This window comes from Ascaphus truei, chromosome 14 (assembly GCF_040206685.1).
Source record: "Ascaphus truei isolate aAscTru1 chromosome 14, aAscTru1.hap1, whole genome shotgun sequence".
Classification (NCBI taxonomy): Eukaryota; Metazoa; Chordata; class Amphibia; order Anura; family Ascaphidae; genus Ascaphus; species Ascaphus truei.
The window spans coordinates 36,779,786-36,798,934 of record NC_134496.1 but is presented as its reverse complement, the minus strand read 5'-3'; the positions used below and the strand labels follow the sequence as shown (position 1 = coordinate 36,798,934).

The 19,149-nt window shown below is 41.3% G+C and overlaps 1 protein-coding gene and 1 long non-coding RNA gene across 33 annotated transcripts in view; one reads left to right on the top strand and one right to left on the bottom strand.

The window, feature by feature from the left end:
- Window positions 1-19,149, bottom strand: part of MBNL1 (muscleblind like splicing regulator 1) — a 149,730-nt gene that overhangs the window by 89,155 nt on the left and 41,426 nt on the right. For 18 of the 32 annotated variants that reach the window (XM_075570472.1, XM_075570491.1, XM_075570488.1 and 15 more), the window contains exons 2-3: window positions 17,162-18,102; window positions 9,302-9,391 (exon numbers count right to left, since the gene is read on the bottom strand). The exons of 4 other annotated variants lie outside the window; for them this stretch is intronic. In XM_075570472.1, coding sequence (XP_075426587.1) covers window positions 9,302-9,391; window positions 17,162-17,335 — 264 coding nt within the window. In that variant the 5' untranslated portion in view covers window positions 17,336-18,102. Of the gene's footprint in view, window positions 1-9,301; window positions 9,392-17,161; window positions 18,103-18,133; window positions 18,154-18,232; window positions 18,620-19,149 lie in introns of those variants that run through there. 10 more of the 32 variants (XM_075570502.1, XM_075570498.1, XM_075570495.1 and 7 more) reach the window with 4 other exon arrangements.
- LOC142465970 (uncharacterized) overlaps window positions 1-19,149 on the top strand; it is a 45,649-nt gene that overhangs the window by 4,356 nt on the left and 22,144 nt on the right. Inside the window, exons 2-3 of the long non-coding RNA XR_012788021.1 lie at window positions 1,916-2,088; window positions 9,396-9,449. This is a non-coding gene — a long non-coding RNA (uncharacterized LOC142465970). The remainder of the gene's footprint in view (window positions 1-1,915; window positions 2,089-9,395; window positions 9,450-19,149) is intronic.

Sequence of the window (19,149 nt, the reverse complement as noted above, 5' to 3'; positions counted from 1 at the left end):
GCTTGGGGTCCAAAGAATCACATCGTGCTATAAGCGGATGGCGTTAAAAATAATGTACAATTGTATGAATTGTACAATAAAGTATTTAAGATACCAATAATCGTGTTGTAAAGTATTCATACATACAAAAATTGGGAGCCACCCTTGTAGCGCATTATAAGCGGATTCGCGTTGTAACGGAACACGTTATAACGGGATTGAGCCGTACTTTGAAGCCTCCTCTCCACATTAGGAAAGCCTCCGAGCCCTATTCTTCTGAACTGAGCCTTTTGTGTCATGAAGCATCTTCACATTACATTTTAACTCAATATTCTGAGAAGCTGCTTCCCGGTGCTGGAGAAAATTCGAGTCTCACCCACTTGAATAGAGCCGGTCGGTCTCTTCTCCAGGTCAATTAAGAGAGTTTCCTAGCATTTTCAATAAAGACCAAAGCCTAATGCTCAGATGTTGTATTTTTGACTTCTCTACTCTTCCAATGCATGCAAAATACCCAAACCAAAAAACGATATCATCACATTCCAGCTACATGTAACGCTTTCTGACAAACAGCTTTTCTTAGCTCTTGAAAACAAGTATGACAAGGCATGAAATGCATGTTATCACTCACTGTTGACACAACAATCATCCTTTCTGGACCCCCCTGACAATCTGCTTGACAAATGGCACCATCTAAGGACATATGTTACATTTCTTCATTACCAATATTACAGCTAAAAAATATATACTAATGATTATCATAGTTTACCATATAGTTGTAAAACAACAATCTCTGGGGAAGTTGATTTAGACTGCCTTTGCACTCTATTTTGTTCTAAATTAAGTTGAGCATAAGAGCTAATTTCCCCTACTATGCTAATAATACCAATGCATTCCTTACTTATCATGTCTAATTAATGTAATGAGCAACATACTGTACTGTAGTAGAATAGTACAAGAGCGAAGACACTGCTTCCAACAACTTACCACTGAATTATGGGAAAAGGAGAAAATGTGGCTGGATCAAATACACATGCACAGTAGCTGGTACTGTATGAGGTCTCAAACCAGGAGATGCCACATTAAAGGCTAGTGCTTTTATCACTAGGCGGCTTGGGACATTTGGCCGCAGATGGACCATACAACGCAGCCGATTTGCCAATGGAATACCCCCCCCCCCCCCCCCACTAGCCGCTTCTAATGTACGTTTTATTACTGGTTATGAGGTTAATTTAAGGGTTTTAGGGTAGGGGGTTAATTTAAGGGTTTTAGTAGTTAGGGTATGGTGTTCATTTAGGGGGTTTTAGCAATTAGGGTAGGGTTTTTTTTAGTCAAGGGCTTAGGGTTGGGGGTTTCCTTACCTCAGTTGCCGGTGGCGGCGGTAGATTCCGGTGGCGGAGGTCGCAGTGAAGCACCGGCGGCCACTTGGCCGCAGCGAAACTGTCAAAACCAACTGTCCTAGACTGATCACTAAGCCACACCTACTTTGTGTCCAGACCATTAAGCATTCACAAGACGAAGTGCAGAAGATTTATCCTCATACGTAAAACAGTATGTATTTCATGTCTGGTCTTACACTTTTGCTGCAACCTCAAACATGGAATTTCAATGCATGTAAAAACTTGAGTTGTAAATCCGGTTCAACCTTCTAACTTACTTTAAAGTATAAAAACTAATTGCTGCGCTATGTGGTTGGTATAAGACTCGCATGCATCGCCTCCAAAATGACGTATTGTCTATAATCAGATTTTGCCTTACAGGGAGAATTCATTTTAACGTGGGAGGTTTCCTGTTACCAAAACCCTCTATTCGCAAATATTTCCCACTTATAGAATCTGTACAAATGGTATTTTGAAGTCTGTGCAGATTCTTCTGACACTACCAAGAAATAATAATAAGAAAACAATTCAAAAGATATTTGTACTGCTCTGTTTTACAGGTACAGCCCCATGTTCTCGGTCTTGCTTGTTTTAATCAAGAATGGTAGAAGTCCTTGTCTCCTACCCTTGGCATCTGAGGGTCCCCCAGAGTCACCGCTATGATCGGCTCCAGGCATGAGACATTTTTATGAGGCTCAGAAAGCACCTTAAGGGACTTTTATCACTTGGAAAGGTGAAGAACCCTAGAACGTTGACATTCATCTAATTCTCACTAATATTGACTATTTTAAAATAATTACTTAATAGTTAATACTATGTAACTACTGCTATAACTAACACAATAATTACTAATATTGGCGATGGATAGAATGAGACGCTCAAAGTTAATAATTCATTTTTTCATCAATTATTAAAGTCAGGCATTTTTATTGTCTGACAAGTTTGTAGCAGTGTCTATAACATTCACAGAGTTACACAAAAATATCTGTAATAAAAGGTATTGCAGAATGTCAGCTAAACTGCAGAGAATACAGGACTCATCTGAGAGCAAAGGAATCTGTATCAACAGCAGCACTTAGCAATAGAGTACAGAATAACTATAGCATGACAAATCTCCTTACAGTATTCAATACTCTATAACTCACAATTCCCAACACTACTGGATGCACATTACAGCAGCAGTCATCTGTGACAGCAAACCGCAGGATGATAATGATTAACAGTTGCAATATGCGTGTTAATATAATTTCTAAATTCCATCTCAAGCTCATATTCATGAAAGACATTTCAGACGAGGATTATTTTGCTTCGATTGTTTTAGCTGAGCACAGAGATCTTGGTCTGCCCATGAGACAAACCACTTTGTAGTGTGTTCTTGTAATCCCTACTCAATTATAATTGTTGGACAGTTTATATATCTTGGGGTGAGAGGTTCCGCTGTAATTTGTATCTCCAGCGACAAGAAGGGCACAGAAATTCTAGACAAAGAATTCCGTTTCAGACAGAAATACATTATACCCACAATCAGTGGGAGGGCCGGTGAAACAGATATTGCCCGGTCGATATCCGCCTCCAATCCACTCCAGCCCACAAGACCCTAATCCAGTATTTTTTAACAAAGGTTCCAATGAACCTTTGGGTTCCCTGTCGCATCCATAAAGGGTTCCCTGCAATTTTCAGGCCATTTGAAAATTGTACCAAATACTGAAGAATTTATATTGCATCTGATCTCAGATGCGCTATTAGAGAGGGTTGGGGTTCCTTGCAATGTATCTGATCTCCAACGCACTATTAGAGAGGGTTGGGGTCCCTTACAATGCATTGGATCTCAGATACGCTATTAGAGAGGGTTGGGGTAACTTACAATGAACCTGATCTCAGACATGCTATTAGAGAGGGTTCGGGTTCCTTACAATGCATCCGATATCACACATTATTAGAGAGGGTTGGGGTTAACCAGAATTTCACAATATAATTCTAGAGTTCCTTAACCAAAAAAAAAAAGTTAAAAAAAACAAAAAACACTGCCCTAATCGGATGATGAGACCGAATCTTATAGGTACAGATGTAGCAAGACTTACTGTTTTCGGCACAGTGGCAAGCCGCGGCACCATGACCGTGACTGCCCATGTGCCATAGAATTATCACTGTGGGGTGGGGGTCCAGTCCCGAAGCATGGACCCCTGCAGCGTGACTGCCGCAACCCGACCTCCGGAGGCAGTAAAATCACACTGTGCTACATCTGTAATTAAAAGTTTATGCTCATCTTCCTCCACTCTTTAATTGTTTGCAGCTGCATCTTAAGGTCATTTGTATCAACAGCCTTGGAAACGATACACGGTTTCAGTAAGTTATTTATCAAGGCCTCCCTGCTGCAAAAGTGATGCAACACAGCCGAGGATTCATCACACAAAATCCCACTGAAAGCATTATTTAAAAAAGAAAATGACATAAATCTGCCTTTTTGTACCAGTTTTGTAGCAGGAGGTAAGGCAATATTGGAGCCAAACTGATGCAAAGAACAGCATGTTCATTTTGAGCCTTTTAGTGTCAAAGGTGTTTGTTCTGTTTGCCCCATTTGCATCAGATAGTGATTTGGGAGGAGTTACTGCACATGACAACCAGATTATAATGTCAGAGATCAAATAGTGCTCCATTTCTTTTCTCTCTCTTCAATGTGCATCTGAAAATCCTATTACCCTCGCTTCTAATAATCTGCACCAGGTGCAAGAAACGGTTTCTTCCTTTTGATGCAGCTGTGGACTGAGAATGGTGCAGTGCATCAAAATACAGGTTTCTCTGCACTCCAAGATAGCCCCATCTTTTCTCTCTTCTGTGAATGTGTTGCATTTTGTGCAGCATGACTGCCCCAGTTTCACACCAGATACACTTCGAGAACACATCCTTTATTTTATTTGAGGAATGTGTTGCTGCAGTTTGTATCAGGATTGCAGCCCTTTGGCATCAGAGGGTTAGAGCGATTGATCTTGAAACATTGATAAATCTGCTGCCTTTCTGCACCAATATTATTCCAGTGTTGCAGCAGTGGGTGTTTCACATACGGCTCCTTCTCTTTAGAGGTCATCTGTAGTACACTGCAGAGTGACGACAGTGCCAGCTCCTTGTGACCCCGGACCAGTCACTTTATCTAGCTGTACCTCCTGTACATTGGTTCTGTATCTCCTTGAGACAGAGACTCATCCTGCCTGTACATTGCTGTGTACAGCGATACACACCCTGATACTGGTAAAACTAGCGATTATTGAATTGATATATAGCACTAGAAGGGTTATTTTCAGCCCTCCGTGTGCATTATGGAAACTCCCTGAAACTTAATTTGAAATGTTCTCCAGTATCTCCCTAATAAAAGTCCTCTCAACCTATTAACTGTTACAGGGACATTAAGAGATATCTCTGTTTTTTTCTCCTAAATCGCCCTTCAAAATTTTTTTTTTTAACATGTTGGACCACATGCTTATTTTAACCTTTGCAGTGCTGGAGGTCCAGCAGCACTAGAGATTGCCCATGAATCTCCAGCATTTGCTTCAGCCACCACCACATGACTGGCCCCCACCACCACCACACCCCACCCCACTGACTGAAACGGAAGCCAGATCAACCCAAAACATTTCCCCATGACGTACGTGGTACGTCAATATGGGCCCCTGGTGTGCCAGGTCACGTGACGTAACACGTATGATAAAGGCACTCAAAAGGTTAATGCATTAATATTCACAATGGAGCTGAATTCTCCACCTTTCAGACTGAGCAAACATTACTGTAACCTTTAAGTCAAACCTTAAAACTTACCTCTTAAATGAAGCATTTCAACAGCCTAGACCATATTTTTGTTCAACAGGGGGTTCCTAGGAGCCCAGGGGTTGCCTGAGCATCCCTAGAGGGGTCCCTGTAATTCAGGTCATCAGGTCATTTGAAATCTGTACCAAATAATTTACAATGCCTCTGATCTCAGACGCGCTATTAGAGAAGATTGGGGTTCCTTACAATGCATCTGATCTCAGGCACACTATTAGAGAGGGTTGGGGTTCCTTATGCTGCATCTGATCTCAGAGATGCTATTAGAGAGGGTTGGGGTTCCTTACAATGCATCTGAGCTCAGACGCGCTACTAGAGTGTGTTGGGGTTCCTCAAAAAAAACAAAAAAAAACACTAACCTAGTCTCTTGGCTACTGTCCCACACCCACAGTCGCTACTACCAACCATCATGGCCAAGACCTGCCAGCTTCTGCACTTACTCCCTCACTTGCTGTCTCTATACATATCCCAACATACCACTCAGATTGTAAGTTCCCCAGGGCAGGAATTTCCTTTCCCATTTTCTGATTTTGTTTGTTGCACTTATTGTATTATAATTCCCTGTACTGTATTATCACTTTTGTAAAGACCCGAGTACACTGCGGGCACTAAACATACATGTGGAGAGACACGAGGTTCAATATTTGAATTTTATAAAGTAGTAATTCTGTCATCATCCATTAAAAAGATAACAGGGCAACCTAGTTTATTTTTATTTCATACAGTAGCTTGCAATTAAGATGACACTAATAGAAAATGAACTTATTCCGGTCCTAGGGAGAGAGAGTAATTAGCTCATTATTTCTTTCTAATAAAGGTTACAAAGCTGTCACAGAAATTACTATTTTCTTTTGGGTCATTGTTTCATGAGTTATACTTTACAAATCTTAATGTATTGAGTCATTGTTATTATCTACATACAGTATATTCTTTATTTAACTTTCGTACAAAGAAATGTCTGCTCTATTATACATGGAAATTGATATAATAACAAACTTGACGTTTTTGAAATCGTATGCTAAAAGGTTAAGAAGGAAGATGCTAACAAGAAACATGTTTGTTCTACATCAGATCTCACATGGAAACCATTTAGGTATTCAATCTGTTACAGGTAAAACCATATGGTCTTTACTACAGGAGAATAATGTCAATTAGGCCTTTAAAGAACACAAAAAAAAACGAAATTAGATCTATTACATGACATCGATTTTCCAGATTTTAAATATTGGTAATTACATAAATGTGTTCTGTAAATAAGAACAAGGTTCAGTATATGACAATATGGTCTTTTGAAGCAAAGGAAAACCATCTTGCCGTGAGATTTATTATGATAATAATCTTTATATAGCACTCAATGTATGCAGCATTTACAGCGTTAAATCAGCAATTCTGGCTACTCTTTCTTTTTTTATGTTACTTTATCTGGAGCTGATCAGTTATTCCCCCGGTTCAATTAATACTTGTAGGTTTTTTGTTTGTTTTTTACACACAAAAAACCCCAACAAATGTGGTCACCAACATAAAGCCATAACGCCAAAGTCCTGATGAAGTTACGGCCATTCTATTGGCTGCTAGAGCAAGCCCTGACCCTGGTGGCCATATTGTTTCCCCAGTGGATCCCTGGTCCACCACCCCAGGGCTGGTCAATCCTGAACCGTTGGGTTCCGAACATTAGAAAAAGTAATTGAAATCTAGATGACATCAGATATAGCCTACATACGATTTCAAAGTGTTTACCATATAATTTAAATAAAGTATAGCAATAACCACAGCTGATTTTCAGAAGCACTGGCGTGCAAGTTTATACTACTGTGGAATCATTCTGCATTCCACGAATAAAACACAGGGGTTCAGAATCACACCAGCCTGCTACTCCATACTAACACATGCACATCAAATGCCTCGGGCACAGGTCTACAGAGAACACACCCCAACAGAGAGCGTGAGGAACAATTGTGAAGTCTGCCTGGGCTGTACGAAAATGACATCAGTGTAAATTCTCGGCAGAACATGTGACCATGTCATGAGCGTCTTCGTCATCTTGCCAAATCAGAGATGTATGATTGCCCCCTGCTCGGTGATTAAGCAACAGTACCATCTGTGTTACAACGTTATCAATATTAAGAGATTGAGGGGATATGTTCTACAATCTTGTGGAGTTTATAATATGTGATTTGTAAGGATCCTCTTATTATTTTCCACTATCCTGAGCTACGGTCCCTTTAAGGACAACTGAATTGGTCCTGATCTCAGACAGACACTCTGGTTGAACAGACGTGACGCTCGCTTTCATCATCTGGCAGGCAATACAAAAATAATATTTACAACCTTACAAACTATAAAAGGAGCATACTTAGTCATAGGGACAAACACGAGCAAAATGTGAAATTTCTGGAGCAAGGACATTTGAATGGAAAAATGGTAACATCAAAAAAGTTAGAATTCATTGCAGTGTACAGCCCCTACTGATTATGCGGTGAATCCGTGTTCCTCGTGCTGAAAACCCATCCCAGTCCAATTCATTTGAATGGCCCTCCACTCTGCTCCAACATGGCGGAGATACTGTAGATTCAGAATAGCGATGTGGGAACTTGCCCAAGTTTGAATAGCACCTTTTTTTTTACCTTTACACATTTAAAAAAAAAATTTGGTGCAAAAATTGATAGAACTTTTTAGTCCTAAAAATCTGGGTGAAAATTCTAGAAATTTCACTGAAATCTTGATGAAGAAAAGTGCAAATTGTGTCCTGCTTGTGAATTTATATGAAAGTCTGTAAAATACTTCAAGTTCAGAGCTTTCTAAATAGGGCCTCTGAGACCAGTGGTCATACAAATTAGCAAGGCAGTATAGGCCAGTAGTTTTGGCAACGTAGAAATAGCTATACATACAGTACCTGTAATTCAGTAGTGATTCCCGGTTGTATTGATAAAGGCACTTATTGTTTATTTTGTTTTTTAAATACTTAATGATCAAGAATTTGATCAGGATGATATTTTTAAAGAAATAATAAACTGTTTTTAATCAATCTGCATGTATCCATTTTTGGGTAGGAGCAACTTACTTGGTTTGCATCACAATGGCAAACATATTGTAAAAAGAGAATTATGTTGGCATTCATTTGGAATGAAAATCGTATGTAATAAGTGGTTGTGGTACATAGCTTTAAACACAACACACACAACTTGTGTGCGGGAAGCGCACATCCCTTCCCTCTCCATCTATGACTACCAATGGCTGTATAGGAGAAACTCAACTCATTACTGGCAGACCAGAGGAAAACTGCTGCTAAATTCTGTACACAGATGTTGGCTGGGTCCAGGCTATGTGGGTTTTGTTTCCTTCATGATTATTAAATCTAATGTAGATTGCTAAATATGGCGGGGTGGGATGCTAGTTGGAAGTGTGCCCTTAAAACGTGCAATCTCTCCATAGCACTCTTTCTGAATGCACTGGAATTCTAAGTATGCTTACATAATATTCAGCATTTTGTTTCTTTTTTCACATTTCTCCTTTGTGTTCATTGAACTCATTTTATCAACTTGCAGTGTTTCTGGGGGAAATTTTTTTTTGTTAAGTTACCCTATAATTGTGTTGTGAAATTCTGCGGAACCCCAACCCTCTCTAATAGTGCGTCTGAGATCAGATGCATTGTAAGGAACCCCAACCCTCTCTAATAGCGCGTCTGAGATCAGATGCATTGTAAGGAACCCCAACCCTCTCTAATAGCGCGTCTGAGATCAGATGCATTGTAAGGAACCCCAACCCTCTCTAATAGCGCGTCTGAGGTCCAATGCATCGTAAATTCTTCTGAATCTGTTACAATTTTCAAATGACCTGAACATTGCAGGGAACCTTTTAGAGACGCCTGGGGGAACACAAGGTTTCCTAGGACCCCTGGTTGAAAAACACTGACTTACTGCATCGTTTTTATATTTTATCACTTTCTATCAGAGCAAATTCGTTATTTTAAATTCTTTTTTTTTTCTGTAGGGTATTATGGTCTGCATCTTTACCAATCAATACAACACAACATTTGATATGAATATATATTACAGTGGCTTTTTTTTACTGTTTCTGAGAACATGTCCACTAGCAATAAATCAGTTTTATACGTTGAAGTATCTGCTTACTGCAGTGATAAGGGGTAAGCTAAATGTAGTCGAATATATTGATTCATTTATGACCTCGGTTTTTTTTCTTCTTCTTCTTTTGCCTTCATTCTAGTCAGCAAATAGAGAGAAAACATCCAGTAATCAGCACCCAACAGAAATGTGAGAGGTAAGAAGCGTGAATAGAACGAGAATGATGAGCAACGACAAATTATAAACTGGCCCCTTACGTTATGTATGTACAGTAGCAAATTTCTTAGAAACCATGGAAGAGACAGATTGCATGTGATGTCTTTTGAAAGCATGTTTGCTACAGATACATAATGAAAACAGGACTTGTGAATACATGCTAACACAAAGGAGGGTTATCACAATAGGCCAATACCATTCCTGTGTTGCAGAGGCTTATGTTGCTTTTAATGTGATTCTGTTGTCATGCAGTATTTAGTATTTGGTGTTCTGTTGTAGTATTATAAATGTGTAATGAGATATTAAGACAGTGATATGAATAGATAAGAAATTCAGTTCCAAACAGGCTTTTACAGAGAAGATGCAACATGTAAAATAAAATCTCTCCAACCCATTACTGTACTCGATTTTATCATTGGTTTTCCTTTGACGGTCTACAATTATTCCTGCCTTTCTTTTATGATGTAATAAACAGACACGGTTTCCCATCATGGGAAATACAGTTTCTCTGCTTAATGATGTAATACTTACTAATGATCCGGTTTTCCAAGGAGCAATGAAAATGAGAAAGTCGTGTGCAGAACTTTGGGCTGAGATATCCCTATTTAAATCCCAGCTCTCTGTGAGCTTGGCATGGGTTTTTGTAGGAATCAATGCATCAGTACTCTGTGCCATTTTCACCAAGCGTAGTATCAATTAACAGATTTCAGTTTAAAGCAGTGTATGTGTTTTAAATCTAATAAACATGCAGACAAGGAGCGTAAACTAAACAAACCCGTCACAAGACCCGGTTAGGGCTGAATCATCCAGCACTAATGAAAGCCTTGTGATTTTGAAGAGTGCCTGTATCAATTGTTTATTGATTCACCTCACCCAATGACAGACAGACAGTTCTACCTGCACTGCTGCGTTCTTATACAGAGGGCCTACTCTTTGCTTGCACAAACCATTTAAAGCCATTTTAGAACAGTAGACATTTCAGGACTTATAAATTGGATTCATCACATGTGGCATGAGGAAGGTTCATTATGCATCAACACATATGCATTTTAAAACCGAATAAGGGGGATTTCTATTTGAAATATTATAACCACTAAAGATATGTTGATACTAAATGGTACTCCGTGCTCACAAAAGAACAACCAATTAATAAGAATAAATAAAGAGTCTTAGTAGCAATGGTGAACAATCAATATGTAGACTAGTTTTATCATCTGCTAAACTCTGACATGCTCAACTTATTTTAATATTTCTGGAAGGAGGTCCGGGACATTAGAATATATATATATATATATATATATATATATTTATATATACACTAAGTATTATTTGTATTGCACCAATAATGTGCTCTGCTGAGGCATGTGAAACAAGCTGAAGAAACTAAAATCTGTTAATATTCTGTGAATGAAGACTTTATTCTGCACTCTGCTTCTTTTTTTTTTTTTGTAACTTCACTTTTTTTTTCCATCATACTTTCCTAAGGAATGGTCTGCAACCTGACTCCAGCTTCACAGTCCTAAGCCATGAATCGCCCTTAGGTACATCGAAAAGCCCAATGCAGGGCTGGCCAACTCCAGTCTTCAAGGGCCACCAACAGGTCAGTTTTAAAGATATTCCTGCTTCAGCACAGGTGGCTCAATCAGTGGATCAGTCAAAGACTGAGCCACCTGTGCTGAAGCAGGAATATCCTTAAAACCTGACCTGTTGGTGGCCCTTGAAGACTGGAGTTGGCCAGCCTAAAGGAAGTTTAAAAGATGATGAGGAGCAGCATGACAGGCAGGGCCACTTTTAGGGCAAGGAGGGTAGTTAACAGCACCCTATATACATGTATATATACAGTGGTGTTCGACATTGGGTTTAATGGCATAAAACCTTCACATCTGGGAGGACTAAAACAAAGGTTATAACAGCTGTGCTTAGGGGCCTAATGTGCAACAGTCCCAAGTCCCATAAAACGGAAAAGGAAAGGGAAACTAACAAATGTAGACCATACAGATGCTGTCAGTTGTATCTCCACCCTGCCCCGCAAATGTGCTGGTGAACTGCGGAGCAAACGTGGAGCGTTCACAGCCAAGTGCAGAGCAGGGGGGAATTGCCCATCAGGCTTAACACAGCGGGGGTCCCTGCTTCTGAATGGGACTCCCGCTGCGTTAATCCTACTGGGCTCCAGCAATCTAGAAGAGCTGCGCAGTGAGAGCAGACAGAAGCAGTCCCTCTCTCTGCGCATCTCTAAAACGCGACCGCGCTGCTTTCATTTTAATGACATCGTATTGAAGCAGGGGAACCACATTAATTTCAGCCCCGGGGACCCCCTGCTTCCCGAGATACAGGTCCCAGGATGGAGTGCCGGTATCTCAAGCAAGTTTAAATGTCCCGGTCACATGGTAAATAACATAAAAGCAGCGCGATCGTCTGTTAGGCCTCGTCCAGGGTGATGCCGAGCGGGCGCACGCGCTGGCCGCAATGAAACACATTGCAGCAATGTGTGGGGTCAGCGTGAGCAAGCGCCTGCACATGCTCAGCGCTTAGCTGCTTGCAGAGGCAAGCAAATTTGATTATGCCGCTCGCTGGCACGTCACGTGAGCTGTTCACCCAATGAGAGCGAACCAGCTCTGTGATGTCATGGCTGCGCCCTCCACACGCCCCTCCAACCCCCCCGCACAACTAGCTGGCCATAAATTGCCTGACCCAGCAGAGCGCGTGATGTCACCGCGCACAAGCACCAGCGCGCTCGCTCCCTGCCTGGCCACAGCCTTAGAGATGCGCAGAGAGAGGGGCCGCTTCTGTCTACTCTCGCTGCACAGCGCTCCCAGACTGATGCTGCCCGGTAGGATTAACAAAGCGGGAGTACTATTCAGAAGCAGGGACCCCCGCTGTGTTAATCCTGATGGGCAATTAGTCTGGGATTCTACAAGCAGGCAGTTGTCAGGCTGCTGCCAGCTGCGGTTTCCTGGCCGGCTACGCGACAAACCAACTGACTGCATCTGTACTTCCTGTTGTATTTGGATAACAACTAGAAGAATCCTTTGCAATTTCCATGGCGATGGTACCCGGAATAGTCCAAATAGGATAGAGTATGTGTTGAAAACCTAAGGGTGCGCTTATAGAGCCGGCGACGGTGATGCTACCGATGTCACCCGTCGCGATAGTTGAATTTAAATTTTAGGCAACGTTGTTGGCTACAAGGCCAGTGACGTCGGAAAAGGGGGAGGGCAGAGGCACGGAGAAGCTCCTGATTGGCCGCAAGGGGAGACTGTCGGCGAAAAAAAATCAAATATCAGTGACCACCAGATTTTTGGTAGCAGTGTCGCTCCGTCGCTTTGTCGCCGTCTTGTGCACTATAAGTGCCGACGACGGCAACAATGCGTTTGTTTTGACGCGACGGTCCTGTCGCCGGCACTATAAGCGCAGCCTAAGGGTGCGCTTAATCTTATCCCTCAGGGCTTTATGGTGATCTATTCATTTTTAATTTTTTAACCAAAGATACAGAAAGGTAATCTAACTTCAGATGATGAATCTTGGTGATGGATATGCAAACGGCCACGCAAATCAAAAGGCGATTTCACATCTATTTTATCCAAAGCTGAAGATCAGCTTATAAGTAGTTTAAAAATAATTTGGTCATAACTTCAACGCCTGTGCAAACAATCTCAATTAGAAACAGCTTTGGCCTGCGGCCATTTAAAAGTAGAATATATGAAGCACATATTCAGAAATTGTATTGACAGAGCAACTAAACTATGCAGTTAGCAAATGCATTATGAATCAGAGTGTTCACAAGTAAGGCCTGGGATTGAGATGGTATTTAGTCTGGAAAGTTGATACTGAATTTGTTATGCTAAACAGTGTCAGGGACCTAAACAATGAAATCATTCATATTGATGCTTTTTCATCTGCCGTCATTATCGCACATGTAAAATATACTTTTAAAAAACAACACACATTTTGGGATTTATTACTGTTGTATAGTTGCATTATGTACAGCCTGCCTTCCAATTCACCAGATGCTTGGGATGTTACTGCTTTATTTTTATTTTTTTTAAACCTCCATGATTTGATAAGATCAGGAGTGGCCAACTCCAATCCTCAAGGGCGGGTGCCAACAGGTCAGGTTTTCTGGATATCCCTGCTTCAGCACAGGTGGCTCAATTAGAATGACGGAGCCACCTGTGCTGAAGCAGGGATATCCTGACCTGACCACCAGGTCCTTGAAGACAGGAGTTGGCCACCCCTGTGATAGATGAATTGTACTCATAAATGCTGTCCTAGCTGTTTTAAATATTTGCCCTTTGCCGTCATACAGCAGTCAGAAATTCTGCTGTACTTAGTAGAAGGCTCCTGGGACTTTGGCCAAAATCTGAAAAGCACAGCTGAAGGGTAATGCCATTTCATGGGGTCTCCTTTGAAAATATTTAAGTCGCCTTTCTGCTGGACTAAAAATAGTATAGCTGACAGACTGCAACTACCTCTGCTGCCCCCCCACCCCAAATAAAATGAGGGCCAATGCTTCATGTATCCTCTACTGAACCCAGACAGACGTCTCTCTTTACAGCAACATGGACAGAACGAAAAACGTTATGCCCATTAAGCAACCCTTTCTCTCCTGGAGTGGCAATACATTTAGTGCAGGAGTGGCCAACTCCAGTCCTCATGGGCCACCTAAGCCAGCTGTCGCTGCTTAAGCACAGGTGGCTCAATCAATGGCTCAGTCATACTAATTGAGACACCTGTGCTGAAGCAGGGATATCCTTAAAACCTAATCTGTTGGTGGTCCTTGAAGACTAGAAGTGGCCACCCCTGCTTTAGTGCATAAAATGATATTTAGTTCTTTAGTTACAAAAACACACACTTGAGATCATAGGGCAATCATGATGTTAAAGATGTGCTCACTAACAAGCATAGGTTAAAAATGGGACCACCCTATAATCATTTATATATCAACTGTCCCAAACATCTGTTTTTGACATTATGTTTGTGCTAAGAGAGACAGTTTCATGTTACAGCTTCAAATATCAATGTACAAAAGGTGTTTCGCATCGACGAAAGGGCCTGTTGCAGTAGTGGGAGATGTACGGGTGACATTAAAAAAAAAAAAACTTTCTTTAATTGTTTGTAACAGAATTTGAAATCGAGGGGTCCTCCAGAGCCAAACCACCGCACTATAATTCCTGTGACCCTCCCCAGGTTCTGAGATACTCACCAATTTAGTTGCCGGTGTCTCAGTACCAAACCAAAATGGCCTCCAAATCCTGTATCATCCAATAGCAAGCCATAACTTCGGGGGGGAGGGGAGGGTTGTGTTGTGGCTTCTTATTGGATGACTGCAGGTGTCATCTTTAAACTCCAAGGAGGAACACCAGCAACTAAAACCGGGAAGTATCTCTGGAACAGAGGAGTCTCTGGAGCTAAGAATAGAGCGGTTCAGCTCCGGTGGACCCCGGGATCGAATGCTGTAAAAAACAGAAAACAGATATGTAAAATAGGTGGGACAGATTTAACGTGACGGAGGGTCACGTGATCACAGCGTCACCTCCAGGGTGCCATCACTAAAGACTTTCAGAGTCTTGTCAATAGAGCACTCGAGATAAGGCGGCTCGTACCTTTAAATGACTTCATCCGATAGCCGACCGGTCTTTCTCCTCTTCTCTAACAGACCAGTGAAGCAAAGCTATATCACAGTGGGGTCATCTTGTGACCTAAGGTGTCTTCCGTGTGGAAGGCGTCTTGCGGAATAGCACTCCTTCGTAAACATGGCGCACAATCTTTAGTGCGCTCAAAGCTTCTCTTGTTACTGGTAGATTATAAAGAGCAGAAGAATGGGCCCACATTGTATATCATTTTCAGAACACTGTTGTTCTATTTTCTCTAAGAAAATGGAGACTGAAGTGTATACACACACAATATCCTTCTATATTCCAGTAAGTGTTAGTCTTGGGGATCTCTTTAACCATGAACTCCATTGCTCTGCTTCTATGCTCTCTTTCACCTCTCTGTGGCCCTACTTCGTGTACTCATCCTTTATCCTGGTACTCACATATGGGTCATGTTTTTCCCTGGGCCACACCTACCCAACAGGACAGGGAGAGAAGTGGCCACTCTCACTGCAGAAGCAGGAGACGGGAGCGGTATCATGCGGTAGAAGGGAGATGCCACCATATATCACAAACTGAATGGAAGAGGAATGGGAGGATCCTGCAGAGCAGGTGTGGTTAGGAGTGGGACAATGCAGAAGGTATCTAGGATCTTATTCACTGATGCAATGAATAAAAGTTATGTTTTGCAATATTTTATAATATTGCATGGAGCACTCCCATATCTATTTTTCCAAACATTCCATGGCTATAACAGGGGTGCTCACCGGCAGTACTCAAGACCCCCCTCCCCCCCACTCAACAGGTCAGGGTTTCAGGATATCCCTGCTTCAGCACAGGTAGCTCAATCAGTCCCTGCTTCAGCACAGGTGGCTCAATCGGAGACTCTGTCTTTGACTGAGCCTCCGATTGAGCTACCTGTGCTTTCCTGAAAGCCTGACCTGTTGGGTGGGCTTGAGGACTGGAGTTGAGCACCCCAGGGCTATAGCATTCCTATCAGCTGAACACTTCTATTGACTTGAATGGCAGTTTTTGGCCAATCGGCTTCAGCGTATATTGAATTACCCTCAAGTTGTTTTTGTGTCAAGGAAAATAAATGATACAGCAGCTAAAATATGTAGAAGACATTTGAATGACATTTTCTTTTTAGAAATGAAATGAATTTATTTTAGTTGAAAATAATTGTGTGTAGTCAGGCATAGAAAGAAGCACACCACTTCCAAAAAAAACCCCAACAATATTATATATCAGGAACAGGGCACTCATGGGTCAAAATAATAGTTGGCAAAAGTTGGGTGCATACCGTCTGAAAAATCACACATAGAGCAAAAGTGAAAAAAAAAATATATATATTTATTAACTCAACTGTTTCGTTTCCAACGGAACAAAGGCTTGTTGAGCTAATTAATTATCTTTTTTTTTTTTTTACTTACTGTAGGAGTGCCTGTTCTTTCTTGATTACATATACACACACACACACACACACACACACACACACATCTCCAGTTTTGGAAAGTGCACTATATATTATTTTTATGCTTCAATGAAGACGAACATTAATCTGCAGCCTTTTCATCACTCTAGAAAAACTGCCAGTGGATAAGGCCTACCCTTGACTTCAATACACATGACCAGCAGAAATTCTCTGTTCTCACTTATTTCTTCATGCAAGCCCCGAATGATAATATGTGGCACATATATTACATCTCATCATTGGACACTGCTCATGTAACATCGTTCTTTGGAATTCAGTCTATTTCATTTCATTTACCAGACAGGCAATCAACAACACAGTGAGTTTGCTACTTCTAGGTCAGTTTTATATATGTTCCCTATTAAAAGAAAGCTAGTCTACCGAAAGATAAATTGCAAGCTCTGAAGACTAGCATTGTCCATAGAAAATGCAAGCTTAATTATTAGCCTTTTCTCTAAAAGTCCTAGCCCACACTCCGCTGCTAGTCTCATGAGCTGAAATAGAAAAACCAGGTCATAAAATTAACCCTGAAATATAATGCAGCGTACATTTTCCAGACTTGAACGAGTAACTGGTAGCGTTCATTTCATGTCTATCCTAAAAAGGAATGTAATGTTTACTCACTTTCAATGAATCAAAGCAGGCGATTACTCGTCCATTTTCAACTTGGCAGCTTTTCGATGGGTGTGCAAATTTACATTCGGTGTCTGGCCGTGAGCAGGTCCCTCTTTGGAACTCCCTGCACACTTCCAATGTTAGCCATTTTGTGTCCCGGATCGGTCCCACACTAACAGCCATACTTAAAATTTACAGGTAGTTAAAATTCTCAGTAAGAGAGAAATAAAGGTCTACTGCAAATGTCAAATCCAACGGTCTTTTTTTTTTTTTTTAAAGTGTACAATGGTGCTCTCAGCGAGCATACAGATGTCCCACCAGTTCTCTCCAGCAACAACCTGTTAAATAATACAGATGATATATTCTGAAATGTTACGATCGCCCAGCGAGCTTCAGAAATGATGACCCGGAGCTTGCACTGTGCTCTCAGTGACCCATTTGGAGTTCCAATTTCAAGCCCAAAATGCCAGCATGAAAACGTGGCAGACCCTCTGCTGACACAGAATTTCCAAGCTGCTCTCAGTAAAGTTGTCTGAAAGGTAATCTCCACACAGCTGAATTGGCAATTGGGTTTTTTTTGTGGTGCAATCGGTATTGATTAGTTTGGCATGGAGAGATTCAGCAGTGTAGAACAATAATCGAGCCTTTTTTTTCCCTCCCTCCCCCTCTCTCTCTCTCTCTGACTCTCCTTGATTTTCTGGCCTCAAAATATCTTAGTTTTTCATCAAATGTTTCCTTTTTTCTACTATAATAACAGCATAAGCCAGTGCCTGATACATATGGCTCTCTCTTGATTAAAAGCAGAAGTGTGGGGTTGTCTGGACTAGATGTGAAGGGTGGATGTGCTCTCGTTGCAGTCTAGCTGGCAGCAAGCAAGGCAAAAGCAGAGACTGTCCTACAAGCGGTTCCAAGCAGCAGAGACGTCAGAAAAGGCACTTCTTAGTACCAACCTGTAGAAAAAACAGACATGTTACAATTTACCAAGCAGCCTTCACTTCTGTCGCACAGTTCTACAACCTTCCCCATGTGATTCCAGTGCAGAATTTAAGCTCGCCTGTTTCTTCCATGCACAATACTTACAGTGTAGCATATTGCAGCCAGCCATCGTCGATTTATTAAAAAAAGGGGCCGTTTTCCCCTGTGAAGCAATGCATGATAGAGAGATAACCAATCACAGATTGTGTTGCAGCAATATTCTGGGCAGAAAGCCAACAATGTGGGCTGTCTTATGAAAGGTCGCGCCTGTCAGAGGTTCATTACTATGCAATAAGCACAGAAAATGCCCATCTGATGTACATAATTCCTCTGCACCAAGACTCACATGTGGGTTTTAAAATTTACCCAACATGCAGCATGCAGTTAGTGGGTGAGACCATGTTATTTTTTAAAAACAGCCACAAAGGCAAATAAAAAAAAAAAAAAAAAAAGCAGAAGCGCTCGGAAAATCACTAGACGAAAAGGCAAGCCCTAAAAATGCTGATCGCTTGCAAGCCGAGTCTTCTCCTGCGTAGCCTGCTATGCCTTGTGCACAGCTCGCCTTCAGCCTGCTGCATCTCGCACAGGAATATAAAAAAAAGGAGAAGGAGGGGTATTTTATAAATGGTACATTCTTCTGACCTATCAGATTCACTTCCTTCTAAACTAGAAGCAGCCCTGCCTCTCCGCACAGATCTGCACTCGTCTTTTACTGTAAAACTATTCCATTCAGCCAGCAGACACTTTGTCAATATATCACAGACGGGCAAAAATATGAACAAAAGCTCCCTCTATCCTGGCCACTTTTTTTTTTTTTTTTTCTTCTGGATTTAAAAAAAGAAGTTTTTACCAGGAACAGAAATATAGCAATCACCCTAAAAAGGGTATCTGTCTATGCTGCTGTTTTCCTCAGGGGATACTGCTGTTAAATTGTAAATAGGCTTTTTCATTCTAGCAATACAAAAAAAAAAAAAAAACTGTAGCACGCTGTTCTCCTGCCAGAAAGTAGCTGTATATATTAA